Here is a 19,395-nt window from a genome sequence, read left to right as displayed (position 1 = left end):
TCTCAACCCCGCCCCCACCCCCACCCCCTGCATACATTTGCGCAGACCTCCTGAAGCACAGGCACGCACCGCACACATTCACTCGGCCCGCGGCGCGGAGGACACACGGAGCGTCGCCCACTGGGCGGGGGCCGCTTGGGAACAAAGGGCCGGGGAAGCGTCATCCTGGCGCTTATTCTGAGCTTACTTGAGGGTGATACCGGCCGAAGGAGGGAGTGTAAAGAGTATCTAGGGAGGCGTGAGTGCAGGCAGAGGGGTGGGAACGGCAGCTTGGTCCAGGAGTGGGGCGCGCACCGAAGGCGAGCGTGCGGGGACCTAGACTCAGAGCGTGTTGGGGGTTGGGCTCAGGCCGGCCGTCCCACTCGGCTCCAGCCCTCATCCAGGCCTCAGCAGCTTCGGGGCTCCTCCGGTCTTCAGTCAGCTGACGCGGGGGGCGGGGGAGCTGTCAGGCACGCCCCGCCCAGCGTCTCTGGGCCGCGGGGGCCGTGCAGCCATTGGCCAACACGCTGGGCCGCTTGGGCCCCCGCGCTCCAGTGACATCAGGAAGCGATAAAAGGCGGCGGCGGCGCCAGCTCCAGCACAGCTGCACCGCCGGGCTGCGAGCGGCTGCAAGCAAGAAAGCCCTAGAGCCAAAGAGCTGGAGAGCTAGCGGCGGGCGCTTTGCCCCGCGCCTCCCCTCTGCCCCAACGCGCACCTCGCCGGCTTCTCTAACCAGCCCCGGCTCGACCTGACTCGGTCCCGGAGCAGGCGCAGCCCGGAGCTCCCGGGCCGCTCAGGCAGCCTTAGCCTTAGGAGGACTCTCTTGCGCGCCGCCGCGTCCCCAGACAAAGGCTTGGCCGGCGGCCCCGGCCCGCTGCGCCCTCGGCTCCCCGCCTCCCCGGCTTGCCGCTCTTCGCCCCCGCGTTTGGCTCGGCGCGTCCCGGCCGGCCGCAAAGTTTTCCCCGCGGCAGCGGCGGCTGAGCCTCGCTTTTAGCGATGGCCGCGGAGCTGAGCATGGGGCCAGAGCTGCCCACCAGCCCGCTGGCCATGGAGTATGTCAACGACTTCGACCTTCTCAAGTTCGACGTGAAGAAGGAGCCACTGGGTCGTGCGGAGCGTCCGGGCCGGCCCTGCACACGCCTGCAGCCAGCTGGCTCGGTGTCGTCCACCCCGCTCAGCACACCGTGCAGCTCGGTGCCTTCTTCGCCGAGCTTCAGCCCGACTGAACAGAAGACCCATCTGGAGGACCTGTACTGGATGGCGAGCAACTACCAGCAGATGAACCCCGAGGCACTCAACCTGACGCCCGAGGACGCGGTGGAGGCGCTCATAGGTTCGCACCCAGTGCCACAGCCGCTGCAGAGCTTCGACGGCTTCCGTAGTGCGCACCACCATCACCACCACCACCACCCTCACCCGCACCACGGGTACCCAGGAGCCGGTGTGGCTCATGATGAGCTGGGCCCGCACGCTCACCCACACCATCACCACCATCACCAAGCATCGCCGCCGCCGTCCAGCGCTGCCAGTCCGGCGCAACAGCTGCCCACTAGCCACCCGGGACCGGGACCGCACGCAGCGGCCGCGGCGACGGCTGCGGGTGGCAACGGGAGTGTGGAGGACCGCTTCTCTGACGACCAGCTGGTGTCCATGTCGGTGCGTGAGCTGAACCGCCACCTGCGGGGCTTCACCAAGGACGAGGTGATCCGCCTGAAGCAGAAGCGACGGACCCTGAAGAACCGGGGCTACGCCCAGTCCTGCAGGTATAAACGCGTCCAGCAGAAACATCACCTGGAGAACGAGAAGACGCAGCTCATTCAGCAGGTGGAGCAGCTTAAACAGGAGGTGTCCCGGCTGGCCCGCGAGAGAGACGCCTACAAGGTCAAGTGCGAGAAACTCGCCAACTCCGGCTTCAGGGAGGCGGGCTCCACCAGCGACAGCCCCTCCTCTCCCGAGTTCTTTCTGTGAGTCGTGGCGGGTCCCGGCCCCCGCCCTTGCCCTGGCCCAGACTCCCTGTCCTGTGTCCCTAGCCCTGGACTCCCTGTCCCTGCCATGGCCCCGGCCTTGACCTGTTTGAGAGAGAGGGAGGAAGGACGCGCGGGCCGCGGGCGACGGGCGGGAGCGCGGGCGGGTAGGGAACCTTGGCTAAGAAGAGGGCAGCGCAGGCCAGCGCAGCCTCTTAGACTTGGGCAGAGTCAGAGAGACTAGGGCGGGTGGGAGGTCCCAGAGTAACTTTTCTCCAGGCTGGAAGGCCGCGAGGCATATTCCAAGGAGTCGCCAAGGCCGTCTGGACACTTCTGGCTCTGAGAACTTTGTGAGTGGCAGGGCCGCCGCTTTGCAGCCCACAGCTCAGTTCGTCCCTGGAAGAGCAGAGGAGAGGAGAGGAGAGGGACTCTGGAGTCCCCTTGGGCGCGAGGCAAGGCTGAGCTAAGGAAGGAAAACAGACAGATCTGTCTGTCCAGAGTCCGGAGAACACTGGCTCTCAGCCGGAGACGCGGGCCTCAGTTAGGACATTGGCGCGCAAAGGAAAAAAAAAATCTCATCAGTTTTATTGCCTGCTCGATTATATAGAAAAATACGAAAATCTGCATTAAAAATATTAATCCTGCATGCTGGACATGTATGGTAATAATTTCTATTTTGTACCATTTTCTTGTTTAACTTTAGCATGTTGTTGACCATGGATCATAACCCCCTTGTTTCTTTGGGTGAGAAGGGACGCAGTTCCAAAACTCCTGCGGCTGCGAGCGAGCGAAGTTTCAGTCGCCGGCCGGCTAGTAAATTGCCCGCCCGGCCAAACCCCATTGAGAACGTAGCAGCAAGCCGAAGTCTTTGTTAGGGTTTATATTATGGCATTTTTGTTTGTAAGTAAAAATAAAAGAAAGATGGGGAAAGAAAACCCAACGTTGTCCTGGGGAACTCTTGGAATTTGTATATTCGGTTCCCTTTTCCTTCCCACTTTAGTTTTCAGTTCTGTTGGTGTTGAGGGAAAGATTGTAAAGGGAGAGACATCTGCGGAGATCCACAACCATGCAGGAGCTTGTCCTCGATCACAGCCTGGTCTTCTGGCCAAATTGACCCCCCTCCCTGATACCCTCCCCCATCCCCAGAAGAAAAGAAAGCAGACCGACTTCTGGCCTTTGCATCCTAAGGAGTCCTCCTAAGGCTGTTTTTGGAATCCTCCAGGAAGGCGCTAATTGCAAGCCTCCTCCCACAGAGCTTAGGGTGAAAGGATTTTCCCTACCTCTCGCTAGTTGTCAACGGTGACCTGAGCTCCCATTAAACCAAATGCCATTTTCAGAATGTACCAGAAACCCACGCATTGGCAAGTAACGCTGCAACTTTTGAAGCGCATTCTTTAGATTAATGCGTTATGTATTTCTCTGCTGTTGGGATAGCAGGGAGAGTTGTTGGTGGTGTCCCACTCCCTTCGGTTGTACAGTAGTTTTAGGGGAGGTCTGGGTGTTTTTCTTTATTTGTTACTTTCATTTCTGCGGGTCAGTAAAAGGATTCAAGTTGCACTGACAAAACATACCAAAATGAAAGCGTACTTTTAAAAGTTCCCATCTGAATATGCTGGCGCTGCTGGCTGGATGCTTTTTTGTTTGTTTGTTTGTTTTTGAGTTTGTATTAGTTGATAAATTTACAGTAATAACAAGATTGTATGAACCGCATGGTGCTTGCAGTTTTAAATATTGTGGATATTCGTCCTGCATCGGAAACGAGCTTTGGTTTTTACTGATTCAACTGTGTTGAAATCAAACTTGCCACAACGCAACAGAAATTGTTTTTAATTTCATGTAAAATAAGGGATCAATTTCAGCCCCTGCTTATGATATGAAAATATTAAAATCTAGTCTTATTGTAGTTTTAATTCAGACTGGTTTCTGTTTTTTGGTTATTAAAGTGGTTTCCTATTTTGCTTATTAAAACCATGTAAATGGTGTTTATTTAGAGGACTGACTCCGTGTTTGCATGACTTTAAACTCTCTTGTTTCTTCAAGAGTTGTATGTCAAGTTTGGGACATTCTCTGGCAATGGACCCCCAAGCCAAGGCCAGGCAGATCACTTTCCTATGTATGACTGAGTGTGCTATGTGTGAGCCTCAAATGTCTTCTCTGCTTTCCACCCTAGGTCCAAGCCCAGTCAAGAGTCCATCTGTATGCTGAGAGGGTGCATATCTGAAAGGGACACTCTACAGTGCTTTCGGGCTTGGCGGTCAGGACTGGGCTGCCGCTAATCTGCCTGATGGCGGGGTAGTGAACGGCAGAGGCGGAGTTGCAACCTGGGTAGAGGAAGTCAGGTTTTTTTCCCCTCTTCAGTTGCCAGCTAAGATCTGGCTCTTGCCTCTTTTTGGGTCTTAGACTGCTGGCTCTCTGAACCGAGGCTTGCCCTCCTTTTCCCAAGGTGGATGGGAGCGGGTGACACCTGACACACTAGATCTTAGGTAGGAAGCCCCTGCCTGCTTGGATATTTCTTTCTGGTTTAGTATGTTTAGGTTGCATGGGGGGGTGGGGGGGGGGGGGGGGGTGGGGGGGAGGGTGGGAAGGGTGGGCAGGGGGAGGGAGAGCATCAGCCCTAAACAAGAACACTGCACAGAGGTGCTTGGATTTCGTCACCTCCTCAGACTGGAGACTGAAGGGCTTTGGGTGACTTAGCTTAGCAGCTCTCACAGTAGCCTGAAGATTCTTGACATGGAAGCAGGGTCACATACTATTTTCCTTTCATGGGTCCTTTGAAGATCAGTACCTTGTGGCCCTACACTGCTGGCAGCTTCCTTGGGATCTTGTCTATGATTTAGATTGTCTGTAAGACTAATCTCTCTCTGGCAATGGAGTAGAACACCCAGATCTTCGAAGAGGTCTGCGCTTTTGGCAATGGCTAGCTTTCGGTGGAAACTCCGAGAAGGCTTCAGGGCAGAGTCTATTCTGACTTCAAGTTCCATGCTGGGGTGGAATTTCATTATCCAGGTGGGGGTGGTGTTATAGACCCAAGGAGCCCAGCAGGGAGGCTGAGTATTGGGGTAGCCTGAAAAGGAAGGGGGAAAGTGATACATACAGGGAACAGATTTTGGCCTGGATCCCTGGAGACTTGGCTGTGATTGGCATCTGAGGAAGAAGTTTGGGGGACCTAAAACAAACAAGAACAAAAATGAAAAAACAAAACACCCAGAAACCACAGCACACCATTTTGATAGTGCATTGGTGGTGTGATTTCAGCTCAAAGTGACTTGCCAAACCCAGGCCAATACCCCAATGGAAATATGGGTTGGCAGAGAAGCTTTGGCTTCCATTTGGGAAAGAACAGCCGAGCCTTTTTCTTCCGTATGTCCGTGCTTGGGAATCCACTTGTAATTTCATATGCAAGTGCCATGGCAGGTGCAGATGTGTCTTCTTTAGGGAAAGAGGCCTTTGTCGGAGTTAGAGGGGGTACCTGAAGAGACTGCACTGTGCAGGCCCCTGCAGCGATAAAAGGTGATCAGCAACTTTCGGTGGGTGAGACCTTAAATCTGCTGGTCTAATTCTGTCTCCAGCCATTCTAAACGGACTAGTGTTGTCTACTTCTGGCATTGCCATTTTAGGAAGGGTTTGCAAATTCCAAAGAATCGTCTTCGCTTGGGTACAGAGACACTTAGACATACTCACTGAGGTCACTATTCCTGTGCATCCAGAAAGGACAAGGAGTGCCACCAGTTTAGAGTGACCAATGGCATTTTAGAGATGACAGTCTCAAGACACAGCCCTAGTGACTCCTTGACGCATCAAGACACCCACACCCAACACTCACATTGATGGCACCCATTGAACACTAACACTCCCCAGGGACACAAAGAGGGAAAAGCTGGGTACAGCGGGGAAACTCTTTGGTGAGAGGGGAGGAAGGCCAGAGCTTGTGCAGTCCATAGTTCTTATAGCAGGCAAGCCCTCTACTCGAAGCCGGTCTTTCGGACCCGACAGGATGCCACAGATCCGGGAAAGGGGAACTGGATACCCCGCAGGACCTCCGCGGTGCCGGTGCCCCGTGGTGGTATTCAGCAACCTCCGTCCTTCTTTTAGGTTTCCATTTCTCTCTACTGTTCCAGGGCAACTCGGGATACTCCACTCCCCTTGGGAAGAAAAACACTCCCTGTATCAAAATCTTACAGGCTTCCACTGATCCCACGTAGACAAGTTGGCGCTTGCAGACAGAGACAGAAACGCACAGACACCAATGCTGGGAAGCACTCAGTGGGCACTCGTAGGCTCTGAGAATTGGGCTCCATCCCAGGTCAGCTTCATTGCTGGGAGCAACTTCGTGGCCCTTGAGGCTTGTGCTTGGTCGGCTTTACTGCACCTCTGGATCTCACAGGTTTGAGAGACTTCGGAAAGCTGTCGCTGATGCCTCCTTCAGCTCAGCAGGCATGTAAGGCTGTCAGTTGTCTGAGGTTCAAGCAACCTTCTCTTAGACTGTCTCTCTCTGTGTCTCTGTCCCCCTTTCCCCACCTCTCCATCACCCCTTCCTCCTTTTCCTCTTTCTCCACCCCCCTCTTCTCTGTAGGCATTTTCTATTTCTTTAGCCTTTCCCTCCTAATCTTCTCTTTTGTTTACTCCCCTGTCCTTTATTGGAGGACAGAGGGAAAGGCTCCCTAGAAGTCCCTAGAGCCTCGCAGGAGGAAAGGGGCGTGGGGGTGGGGTCGAGAAGCGGAGCTGCAGCCTAGGGGTCACCACACAGTTCTTCAACCTCGCTGTTTAGGGTCTGGACCTCACTCTGCCCACCCTCCAGTTTTATTCCATTCCACTGTCCATCACTGTGGTTGGCTGGAGACTGCAGGCTGTCACACTGGCTAGCCAGGGCCTGTTCAAGTCTTAGTGAAAGTGATCTCTGGCGAGGCTGAAGCTGGTCACAGATGCGGCCCTTCTTGTAGTCACAGTAAGTCTTTATCGCTTGCCTCTGGCCATTTCTGTGGCAGGACAGCTCCCTGCACTTGCCAGTCAGAGGCTCCTTTTTTTTTTTTTTTTTTTTTTTTTTGGTTCAAGTGCTGTCCAGGGGCCTTCTGTACCAAAACTCACAGTGGAAGTTGTCAAGATCCACACCATGTACAACACTAGGCTGACCACTTGGCCCTGTTCTCTCATTTCCAGTCCATCTTTGGTGTAGCAGCAACCTCTAGATTAGTGTTTGGAGATCCCCTTAGTATGCTTTCTGATGCAAAGCTCCATTGTTTTACAGACCCTTTGATTTCCCCCAAAGGAACTCTCAGGATGGGCTTCTTGGGTAACTGTTTACCCCCCTCATCCCCCCACCACCCACTCCTCCACTCCGCACCCCCCAGCCTCTGCCAGGTCTGAAGGCCTCTCTTCCCAGCAAAGAGACTTTGGCCCTGGTGTTTAGATTTATAGTGTAAGGAACTCTTCTTCCCTGACCAAAATAAATTTCTTCCATTGCATATCCCGAGAGCATTTCTTCAGCCCCCGACCCTGTAACCCCCCCCCCCCCCCCAGAGGAGTCAGTTCCACTGGAATAGTGGCTCTGGACCGGCTGCTCAGCACAGCATCCTGGGAAGGCAATCTCCAAGGAGTGAAGGAAAGAAAGGTCCTGAGCCTTGGTGTATACCTGAGTGTCAGGGGCAGCCGCCAATGTACCACTTGCCTTTGAGGGCTGGGGCTTTCCTGGCTGAGAAGATAGGTCCTTTCTTTTGTGAGAAAGCTGCTGGAGGAATTTTCTGGCCAGGAAGCACTTCTCTTTTTTTGGAGGGGGGAACGTGGGGGAGTGTACACTCACCAAGGCTTTCCTCCCAGTAAGGTCCTCAGCATCCTATGTACATCCTCCCATCCATCTGAAAACCTTCATTTGTCCTAACGAGCTTCTAGGCCTCCCAGTTTTGGTATTCTTCTTTTCCCATTGTCCTACGAATGCTGTCTTAACTGGTACATTTAGATCCTATCAGAGCTAACTGTTCTCACTTGGAGGAAATTAAAGACGTGAGAAAAGTTGCAGCTCCAACACGGAAAAACCACCTAAATTAATAATAAGGATTTGTTCTAAAGCAGCATTCGGTTGCAACAGCCTCTTGGCGTTCTTTGCGAGTGAAGTTGCTTTTAAGTAAAACGGCAGCAATTCATTAGGTATTCTGTTTTATTTTATTTTTCTTTATAAAAAAAAAAAAGGAAAGAAAGAAAGGATGCCATCTTTGGGCTGGAGGGGGCAGCTGCAGAGGCACTGGGAGGAGGCCTGGAACTTTCTGGAAGAAGCAAGCTACATTTGGCATGAGAAAGCCGATAAAGTGTATACATCTGCATTGTGGTGCGCTGTGCATTTTACCAGGGCTGAGGTTTCTGAGGCGTCTTCCTCCCAGAGAACGGGCAGGGATAACAGGGGTGGGTACGGAGGGTGTGAGTCACAGTCACACCCTGAGGGGTGGGCATTGGTTTTTGGCTTCAGGGTTCCATCAGATACTGCAGATGAGGCTGCACTTGGCTCTCAAATTCCCTTGTCTCTTCTGACCCATTGGCCTCACTGCCCTGAAGCTGCCAGTTACAGTTCTGCCTCAGAGTTCTACTCGGAAGGGACATGCCATGAGAGCACCTGGACTCAGCTCTGCCTGCTCAGAGTGAAGAGAGGTGTATTTCCCAACATGGGGCAGGCTTTGCCCCTACCCCTGCCTTCCTTTGTTTTCTGGGAATCTGAAGAACCTGGTATGTGGATTTTTTTTTAAAAAAATGGATGCAGGACAGGACAGGCAGGTCACAGAGATGTGGTCCAGCCATTGGCATTTAACTGAACTTTGCAGTATAAGCTGCTGGTATCTAAGGGCCAGGAGTGGAGGGAACAAGGCCATGGGGTCATCTCTTGCTCAAGTCACCAGAGGAGAGTCTAGAACAGAAAGCCATATCTACCTGGTGCTCAAATTTAATTTTTGTCATGAAACCTTATACATTCTTCTATAAATTCCATATCAAAGACATTCAATGCCGTGTAGGTGAAGTTGGGGGGGGTCAAAAACAGCCTTCTTTGGGGGGGGCACCAGTTTCCTTTCTAAATCTCTTTGCACAAGGTGGTCATTGATTTTTTTTTTTTTTTTTTGCTGCCGGATACTTATTTTTTCCAGTCACAAGATTTCCTGCCCAGGCGAAGACGTGAACCATCGACACAGCACGGCAACTTGAAGACAACGGCAGTTGTCATTCATTCTGCTCTCGGACAGAGGAGAATGACTGAGCAGAGGCTGAGCGTGTAGAAGCGGGGCCGTGCTTGTCTGGGAGCATCAGTGCTATTTATGATTAACAGACGGTTTGCTCACTCTTCATCTGCTTCTGACTGAACTTTTCAATAAATGGATCCTGGTGACTGGAGCAAGTGTTCCTAGCAGAAGCAGCCTCTAGGTGAGGCAATTTGGATGCAATCATCCACACTTTAACAAAGGCTGTTTTGGGTGTGATACTGACGTTTCGGAGCTAACATAGATATGTTTCTGCTGTTTGGGCAGGTCTCCTAATGAATGCACACTTACACTCTCATATTTATATACGGGGAGACAGAATTTGCATGTATTCATCTGCTATATACGCTGCCATACTCACATGTGTATGCAACTCATTACAGATGTACCCAAATGCATGTATCCATGCTAGGTGCATGCATATCTAAATGCTCGTGCACATGCGTCTATAGTGTGCGCGGTGTTTATAATCATGCACACAGCTGTACGCCTCCATACTCATATCAAAGCATGATTGATTACACGTGCACGTAGGCTCTTGCAAAATGTACAGGGCTCCTGTATGTCCTCCTGTACTCGCACCCGCGTGTGTAAGTGAACACTGGCCTTCATGCTCATCTGCACACGCAGGCATCATGTAACGAGGGAAATGCAGCACCACTAGGGTTAATGGAGGCCCCAGACTCCCATAAATATTTATAGGAAGCACTCAAGCTCTCAAAGTGGGAGACAAAACCTCTCCTCGGAGCCTGTGTAAATCACACGGGCGGCTGCGTGTTACCTGTCAGATCCGGGCTGTGTCCTGCAAAGGCGACACACACACACACACACACACACACACACACACACACACACACTAGAGCTGCTGTCTTTTAAGGGTCAGGGGTGAAGAGGACAGGACCATGGGGTCATCTCTTGCCTTGCTCAGAGTCACCAGGGGAGAGTCTAGAACACAAATCCTTCTCTTTTAGGGGGTCAGTTTCTTCTCTAAGTGTCTTTGCACAGGGTCATCATCACGGTAGCTCAGCAGGCATCCAGCAAACATGTCAGGGTCACTCCTCACTACTGGGGCACTTCTTCAAGGGTCAAGGGAAGCAGCTCAGTGCTGCTGCTGCTGTTCCTCAGCTCAGGGCTGCAGAATAGAGAGGTTTTTTTTTTTGTGACTATGTGAGACTCCTGCTGCCTAGTGGAGGGACAGCATCTCAGGCTGGATGAGAAGAACGGTTCTGGTAGAAGACAGGTTTGATGTGGGGGTGTGGGGGGTGGGGGTGTGAAGTGTGGGGGGTGGAACGGGTGGGTAGGGGAGTGGGAGTGAGGGTTGAGGGTGGGAAATGGGGGTGTGGGAGGGGTGGTAGTGTGGGGTGTGCGGTGTGTGGGGTGGGATGGGTGGGTAGGGGGGTGGGAGTGGGGGTGGGGTGGGGGTGTGGGGTGTGGGACGGGTAGATGGTGGGGTGGGAGTGTGGATTGGGGGTGGGAGACGGGGGTGTGGGAGGGGTGGGGGTGTGGGGTGTGGGGTGGGGTGTGGGATGGGTGGGTAGGGGGGTGGGAGTGGGGAATGGGGTGAGGATTATGAGGGAGGGGGGCTACCCCAGATTTAAGAGCTGTTCTCTCTCACCCACCAGCTTTGTGTCCCAAAGGCCTACTGGATCTCAGGGTCCCAAGCAACCATGACTGTGTTCAGTGAGAATTCTGTGTTCCGTTTTGTCACCTGAAACTGCTGGACACTATTCTAGGGTTAGATAAAGCAAAGATCAGGAAGCATCAAGTGTCCCTGCCTATCAGTTTTCAATCTGTTAGGAGAGTAGAGATGACCTTCAGGTAGCCCATGGAACACCAAGGGCCAACAGGAGACAACACTCAGGAAAGCAGCCAGACCCGTGAAGACATCCACACAACAGTGCAGAGAGCAGAGGGCTTCCTGGAGTTGTCGGCACATGAATGGAGAGCTGAAGTCTGAATGGAAGTTATTCAAGTCAAATGGATAGGAGGACACTCTGGATTGGCGCCATCCCATGGATGTTTCTATGGTAACAGAAATTTTCTATATTTGTGCCGTCTGATAAGGCAACTATTAGCTACAGGTGGTGACTGAGACTTTGTGGCTCAGGCAACTGAGAGTATGAATATATTTTTGTGTAGTGTATGCATGTGTTCATGTGTGCTGTGCATGTATGTAGATGTGTACTTGTGCGGTGGTCCAGAGGTCAACATCAGCTGTCTTCCACAGTTGCCCTCTGTCTTGTCATTTAATGCAGAGTCGATGACCATGGAGCTCATTAGTCAGGCTAGACTGGCTGGCCAGTAAGCCCTGGGACGCTATCTGTGTGTCTTCCACTTCCCAGCCCTGGGATCACATAGGTGTGCTTCAGTGTCCAGATTTTTATATGGCTACTGGGGACTAAACTCAGGTCCTGATACTTTTTCTTTTCTTTTGGTTTTTTGAGACAGGGTTTCTCTGTGTAACCTTGCCTGTCCTGGACTCACCTCTGCCTCCCAGAGCGCTGGGATTAAAGGCCTGGCTCCTGGTACTTCTTTAACAAGTACCTTACTATGTGAGTCTTCCCTGGTCAGTCCGTTTATCTACCACCTATCTGTCTGTCTGTCTGTCTATCTATTTATCTTCTTCCTTATCATCATTTGTCTATTATCCATCTGTGTTCTTTTTCTATGTCTTCTTTCAGAATTCTAGGGGAAAAATACATGGCATTAATTTTTCTTAAACAATGTGCTTGTGTATCATTCTCCAAAATCATGCACACCATCAGAGGTTGCATTTCGGGACACATTCTAGCTTCTGTGTACAGAGAGGAGGGCATGGCATCTGGTGTTCGAGGCCACAGGGGTGATAATAGGAGGGCTTTTTTGATTTGTTTTGTTTTTTGTGTTTACAGGGTTTCCCTGTGTAGCCTTGGCCATCCTGGAACTCACAAATAATCCTCTGGCCTCTGCCTCCCAAGCGCTGGGATTAAAGGCATAACCGCTTGGCTCTCGAAGGATTTTTGAACCACTTCTTGGGTGGTTTCTGACCTTTTCCCTCCTTCAATTTATCCTTTGCCCAGCACTAGCCTCTTGGGAAAAAAAATCTCCCCAAACAAACAGTTCCCTCATTTCTTCCTGAGATGAGAAGAAAGTTCCTCCCACACTAATTCCTCTGACAGTTCTCCTCAAAAAGAAATAGTATGTCTAGATTCAAGACTTGCGATGGCACTTCTCCTAAAAGAAGACACAAGCTGAAGTAGCAACACCGCTGTTATAAGCAGTGTCTGGGCTAGGGGAGCAGCTCTGGGGTCCACAAACTCTGGAAACACCAGAGAAGAATTCTCAGTGTCTGAGGGTGCAAAGGAAGGTTCCATAGCTCCACTGATCAAGGAGGATGGTCTCAAAAAGCAGAACTCCAGTGAATGGTTGGGGCCTGGTGAAGGGGCGGGGCCTGTGTGGGTGCCTGAGCACAGCAGCCACTCAAATTTCGTAATAATTTGTCCTTTCCCTTTCCTGGGAAGGGATCAGATGTAGTATTGCATGTCTACTTCACAGATGGATGAATAGAATTAGAGGAATCTTATCTGAGATTGTTTCTTTGGACCTGCTACTGCCACAGAGCCAGGTGAAGGTCTCAGGTCCCTGTTGCCCCAGATCTTGAGAACAAGCCGATTTCGCTGGGACAAATCTCCTCTCAGGCACACCATCCTGGAAGGTCACCTTGTTCTGTCAGTCAATCCTCAATAGTTTCAGAACTCACCTTGTAGGCCTGATCATCCCTCTGAGACGACCCAGGTTCTTTCAAAAAAACTTACGCCTGTCCCCATCACTTGCTTTCTTAGACACTCAACAAGTGATTGGTCTGATCTTGTTCCTGAGGAGATGAGTTCTTCAAATTTTACCTCCTCACCCCAAACTGTGCCTTTGTCACTCTGAGATGCTAAAGCACAATTCCAATGGCATTCGGAGATAATCAAAGGACACAGGCTTGGGGGAGAGACCCTTAGCATCCTCCTGTTAGCACTGTCAGATGACTCCTGGTGGGACCCACCTCTGGCCTGTCCAAAACCTGTGTTTCCTTCAAGGTCATGACCTTGAAGTTTATAGTTTCCTATAGTACAAAAATTACATGCCATTTGGATTGCAGGTACTATACAGCTAAATGTCTTTCTTTGGCTTTAGGTCTCTAAGAAGCAAGGCCTACTGTGTCTTCAGGGGTAACTCTCCCCTCTCTGCTGCCATAAGGAAGGGGAAATCACAAGAATTCCAGTTTGCAAAGAGTGCAGTAGTTCTCTAGGGTGGCCCCTTTTAGCCTTGTCTTCTATCCCATTTCCAGTCTTTTGCGACTCTGTTGCCTTGCAGAACCTCTCTCTCCCAGGGACCCACAGTTTCCACGCCACGCTGGGACTCAGGTAGGGGAGCTTCAGCCTTTATTCCGGTTTCTCCAGCATTACCCCTTAGTCAAAAAAAAAAAAAAAAAAAAAGTAGTAATACTGGGCCAAAGCTGATACAATTATTAACATGTAATGGTTTATTCTGTGGGTATGGGCACATGTATCTAAAAGTTCTAGACATGTTATAATAATGATGATGTAGGTAGGAAAGACATTGATAATTTTTAATGGGACCTAGAAAAGGATCACGGGAGAGTGAACCCATTCTGTAAGACTCATCCTATTTTAGTCTTTGGAAGACAAGGGGCTGTGAACTCAAAGGTCTGGATCTAACAAATGCCTTCTGAATGCCTGGTACTGTCAAACGGTTTGTAACTCTCCAGTCACTCGCATACCCCAAGTAACTCTAAGATGTGGGAAGACACTGTCCCCACGTTCTGGATGAGGAAATAGAATCACAGAGATGTTAAGCAATTTGCCCAAAGATGAAAAGCTAGCTAGTCTCAGTGATGGTGTTTAAACCGTGACAGACTGAGCCTGGGGTCTGGATCTCCAACCGCAATTCATTTTAAGGCCAAGAGTTGGATGATGGGCAACTTTGTAACCAGCGTGAAAATGTTTCAAGGTTATAATTGATGAAGCCTGAATTTGAGAAGAGCACCCCCATTCAGGTCACTATGCGTCCTCCTCTTAAACGGCACATACTTTGGAACATTGTCTTAAAATATTTATTGACGTATTAGTAATGGGCCATGCTCTGAAACCATCTACCACTCCCATTGCCCTTAGAATTTTGCACACTTTAACCTTCCAAACTCCATTCCTCATGCCTCAGCTGACCTCTGGTCATAATGACCCCAGATCCTGAGTTCCTTTGACTTCCATACTTTCTCTTGAGCTGGCTTTGTTTTTGTTTTTGCTGCTTTATTTTTGTTTTTCCCTACAAAGTTCCCTAACATTCACATTTCTCAGTTTTTAAGGTCACTGTCTCAAGCAAATGAAGTAGTCTAGGAGGAGGACATCTTCTTTTTCTTCCTGTCCTGGGGCAAAATAGGACCTTGGAAGAACTCAGCAGGTGGAAACAGGTAAGGCATGCTGCCAGCCTCAGTCCAGCCCTTCCTCTTGCTGGCTGCGAGGGCCTTCGAGGGTCATGCCACCTCTTTGAACTTCAATTGCCTCTTGGGCAAATGGGGAACATCTTGCCCACATCTGGTTTCTGAAGGGCTCTTTTGAGCCACAGCTGGCATGGGTGCATTGAAGTGCAGGGGCGGGGTGGGCTGCTGGTGTAGTGTGCGGTGGCTGCTGTGGTCCTGGCTGGCACAGCCTTGTAAACTCTGGCATCATCCAACCCTTCTCTGCTCTCTTACAATGCGCAGAGGAGCAGAAGGACAGGAAACGCTGTGGGGAGCAGCTGCAGAGACTGTCCAGCAGGTCTAACTGGTTTTCCTCTGGCCAGGATCTTGGGTTCAAATAGCTCTAAATTTGATTGGGAGGGAAGGCCTGGAAGGCAACGTGCATAGCCCAGTAGGAGGGCTGGAGAAGAGATTACAGACTCAGAACACAGAGAGCCAAGAATTCCAGCCCTGGGTGTGAATACGCTTACCCACCCCAGTGGATTGACACTGTCCAGATGTTCAGACCAGGAACCATGCCTGAGGGCTAGCCAGCATTTTTCTCAGGAGGGACACCCACTTGGCCTTGATTGCCAACTTGCCTTTCGCTTTGGGAATCAAGTTTTAGAGAGAAGATCAGATTCCTTAGCTCTTGGGCTGGGGGTCCCTAACTTAACGACAATGTAGTTTGTTTTTAGTGTCTGTGTTTCTGTTTGAGTTGCTGTCTGGATTGGTATCTTGGTGCACATGTGTGCATGCATATCAACTCATGGAGACCGTGTATCTGGGAGTGCACGTGCACACCAGCTCATGTAGATCTGTGCGTGTTTATGCAGAGCCACAGAAAACAGTGCTCTTCAGTGATAAAGGTGGCAGGCTGGGAGGAGAGCTGGGTGGAATCAGGGTTCATGGTAACTCTTCTCTCTGTCCTTGGCAGGTGTGCTGGCTAGTTTTTAATGTCAATTTGACACAAGCTAGAGTCACTAAAGAAGAGGGAGCCTCAATTGAGGAAATACCTCCATAAGATCAGGCTGTGCAGGACATTTTCTTAACTAGTGATTGATGTGAGAGGGCCCAGCCCATTATGGGTGTGGCCCTCCCTAGGCAGGTGGTCCTGGGTTCTATAAGAAAGTGAACTGCTCAAGCCATGGGAAGAAAGGCAATAAACTATACTCCTCCATGGCCTCTTTATCAGCTCTTGCCTCCAAGTTCCTGCCCAGTTTGAGTTCCTGCCTTGGCTTCCCTCAATGGACTGTGAATCTGGGTATGTAAGCCAAATCAACTTTTTTCCCTCCCCGTGTTGCTTTTAGTTTTGGTGTTTCATCCCAGTACTAGAAACCCTAACTAGGATAGAAATTGGTACCAGGCTAATGGAGTGTTGCTGTTACAGACCTGACCATACATTTTTGGGAGGACTGTGGAAGGACTTTGGACCTTTGGGTGAGAAAAGCCATGGACTATTCCAAGCTTGGCGAGCTGTTCTGTGGGAGCTTGGAAGATAAGAATGTTGAGAGTGAGTGCACATGATGGAGACCTGGTTTGTAAAGTTTCAGAGGGAAGGTCCAGAGTCCCTGACTTACTCCATTAGGGCCAGTTGATACTTTGAGTTAAGATTCTGTGGTTCTGGTCAGCTCAGGCTAGAGAGTCAGCTGTGAGTCACAAGATGCCATTGAGATTTTGTTTTACTGGTCCAATGGATGCTGGTCAGCTGGAGCTGAGACCGTGTGTCTGGGTGTGCATGGTGAGAAATTAGCTAAGATTAAGAAGAGACTGAGGTACAAATCTTCTGAGAACTGTTTCCCTAGAGCCATCCTAAGCAACTCCTGTTCTAGAGGACACCAGGTTGTACCTTGTGCTGGTAGTGGGACTTGTAGTGTAAGAATCACCTAGGTGGTGCTGGTTCTGAAGGCATGGAGAGGAGAGCAGCTGAGGCTTGGAACTGTGCAGCAGGGTTGGAGTCCCTCAAAAGAGGCTGGGAGAGGCTATTGGTGAAAGCACAGCCCAGTTGCAGCAATAGTCCCCAGGCAGCGTTTTGGAGATACTGGTACCATGGGATGACTGCTAAGGAAAAGAGTGGAGCTGGTCTGAGACAAGCTGTGTGTGCTGCAGAAGACAGAGACAGATAAATGACCCAGGTGCTTTGGAGGAGCCCAGAAGATGGTGAGTGAGTCCCAGATATTGGACACTGAGTTATTTACATTGTTAGAGTTTGGTTTTGCTTTGTTCAGATTATGACTGTACCCTGGTTCTTCCCCCTTTCCAGTAAGAAAGCATTCAACTTTATTTTGATTTCTATAGGAGGCCACAGTTTTTGAACTTCTAAAAGAGATTTTGTCTTTAAAGTTACTGGATATTTTAAAGAGCTGAATTTTTAAAATGTGTGTAAATTTGTTAAGACTGTGGGACTTTTAAAGCTATTTATGTTTTAAATGAGAGCTCTTAGAGATGAATAAGAAATAAAAGTTGTGGCTTAATAGTGATGTTTTTGTGTGTCAAGTTGAAAAGGGGTCAATTGTTCTGGCTAATTGTATCAACTTGACCCAAGATTCACTGGAGAAAGGGAGCCTCAGTAGAGAAAGATGCCTTCATAAGATCAGGCTGTAGGCAAGCCTGTAGGGCATTTCCTTAATTAGTGATTGATGTGAGAGAGCCCAACCCATTGTGATTGGATGGATCCTCCCCTGGGCAGGTGGTTGGGTTCTATAAGAACAAACTGCTCAAGCCAGCAAACCATACTCCTCCATGGCCTCTGCATCAGTACCAGGTTTCTGCCCGCTTTGAGTTCCTGCCTTGGCTTCCCTCAGTGGACTGGGACTCTGGATATGTAAGCCAAATCAACTTTTTCCTGCCTGTGTTGTTTTTGGTTATGGTGTTTAATCACAGCACTAGAAATCCTAACTAGGATGGCAAAGATACTATCTCTTCTCCCAGAGTGGACTTATATGTATGAGTTATTGACAACATGTGAATCGGCAAAGTTCAGGGAAGCCAACAGCTTTTCTTCTCGTCATGATCTAAGATGCAGAGAATGGGAGGAGAGGTGCTGAGGGGGGTAATGAGCCTGAGTGAGCTGAGATGGTGCTCCCAGCACAGTGAGTGGATCAGCCAAGTGTCTTGGGGGGTGCAAGAAGACCACTAGGCTAGAGAGAGGAGCCCATGTATGGTTGCCAGGGGCCTTGAATTCAGTGTAGAGTTTAGCATAACCCTGTACTGGTGAACTCTGCTGTCACACTTCTGCTGTGTGACCCAGCATCACACGGCTGCTTGGACCAAGTTGACCAACCACTGACTTCCTTAGAGACTTGGGTTTGGATCCTACAGAGAAGGCAAGATTGTGGTGGTGGAATGGAGAGCCCGGAAAACTTTATTAAGTGAGGAGCCACGAAGGATAGAGGAGGTATGTGGAAGAGGTTTAGGATGGCTGGATGAAGCCAGATTTAATAGGGCGAGTCAGATCAGCCAATGAATGAATAAGAACAAGAAACAACAACCACAATAAAAATCCCCTGACTGTAAAACAGGAAGAAGGGAATAAAAGCAAAAGCAAGGTCTGTAAGTAAGGCTGATCTGAAAGTAAGGTGATGATATGAAGTCTGTATTGAGGTGAGCCAGGATTCAGCTGTGTGTTGGGATATGCCCGACTCTTATGAGAAGAGAGAGGAAAGGGAAGCTACTTAAAAAGTAGTTTTACAGAGAGAAGGAGCAGTTTTACCAGAATGGTAATAGAGAGATGGGTGGCAGAGAGAGAACTCAGCTGAAGACAGGATGAGCCAGAAAATGAGAAGAAGCCAGAAGATTAGAGCAGATTGTTGGGGCCAAGCAGAGCAAATCCAGGCTGAGAAAGAGAAGCCGGATTAAATAAGTCAGCTGGGAGAAGAGTTTGAGCCAGAACAGCTGTGTTGAACCAGCCAGCCCAGAGCTCAGAAAGAAAAAGTAAGGGTGAGCTTATAAGCAGTAAATCTCAGAGGCTGAAAACATTCTAGGCCTAGGTTAGATTGTATGGAGGCTCTATAGAAGCTTCCAGAACTAGGCCTAGGTTGGCTGAAGGAGGCAGCAAGCCTCCAAGACAACTATTGAAACAGGCAAATAAAAGTTACTTTTATAACCATGAGCCCCCCTAACAGCCAATGGGAAGAGGAACAAAAAGATCAACTTTTAAGTCAAGAAAGGCAACCCCACTGTTGTCAGGAGAGACATAAGATTTCTGGTTTGGGGACAGGAAATAACTTTTTTTTTCTTTCTTTTTTTTTTTTTGTGGGTAAGATTTTGGGTCAATTTTAAGTCAGCAGGGTGATGGGAGGCAGTAGAATTTATTCTGGGAGTCAGGAGACTGGATCCAACTTCACATGTAACCTTAGGGGGCTGTTTAACCTGAGTTTTAATTCACTATACTTCAAGGGCCTTGATGGTGACCTGACAGAGTCCATGGAAAGACTGGGCACACAGTAGCTGACCAGAAGGCTGGTTGGCCTGCTTCACTCTTGTCCTCCCAAAGCTGCCTGCCTTTATGTTTTCATTTCTCACTTGCCTTCTCCTGCCTTGGGACGGCTCCTCCCACTGCCCCTGAGACCAGGCACAACTGGGCTGCTGGCAGGATGCCTGGTGAACTGTGCCTATGTCTGCCTATGACCTGCTCTGGTCCTCAGACTCTGACAGTTGTGGCCTTCTCTGCTCCTAGCCTCAGAGTGGCTGAGAACTCTGTTCCCTGGCCCAGTCTGGCCTCAGCATGTGC

The 19,395-nt window shown here is 50.1% G+C and overlaps 1 protein-coding gene across 1 annotated transcript; it reads left to right on the top strand.

The window, feature by feature from the left end:
• Positions 1 to 383: 383 nt before the first annotated feature.
• Mafb (MAF bZIP transcription factor B) lies at positions 384 to 4,270 on the top strand. Its single transcript, XM_051143706.1, has one exon. It carries the CDS (start codon positions 976 to 978, stop codon positions 1,945 to 1,947), a length of 972 nt encoding a protein of 323 aa, XP_050999663.1. The 5' UTR covers positions 384 to 975; the 3' UTR covers positions 1,948 to 4,270.
• Positions 4,271 to 19,395: the final 15,125 nt, after the last annotated feature.

This window comes from Acomys russatus, chromosome 4, assembly GCF_903995435.1.
Source record: "Acomys russatus chromosome 4, mAcoRus1.1, whole genome shotgun sequence".
NCBI lineage: Eukaryota > Metazoa > Chordata > Mammalia > Rodentia > Muridae > Acomys > Acomys russatus.
The sequence above is the reverse complement of the archived record's forward strand: the minus strand, read 5'-3'. Positions and strand labels throughout refer to the sequence as shown.

Coding starts and splice junctions, on each gene's coding strand:
- Mafb (XM_051143706.1), top strand. CDS start 976: ATGGCCGCGGAGCTGAGCATGGGGCCAGAGCTGCCCACCAGCCCGCTG.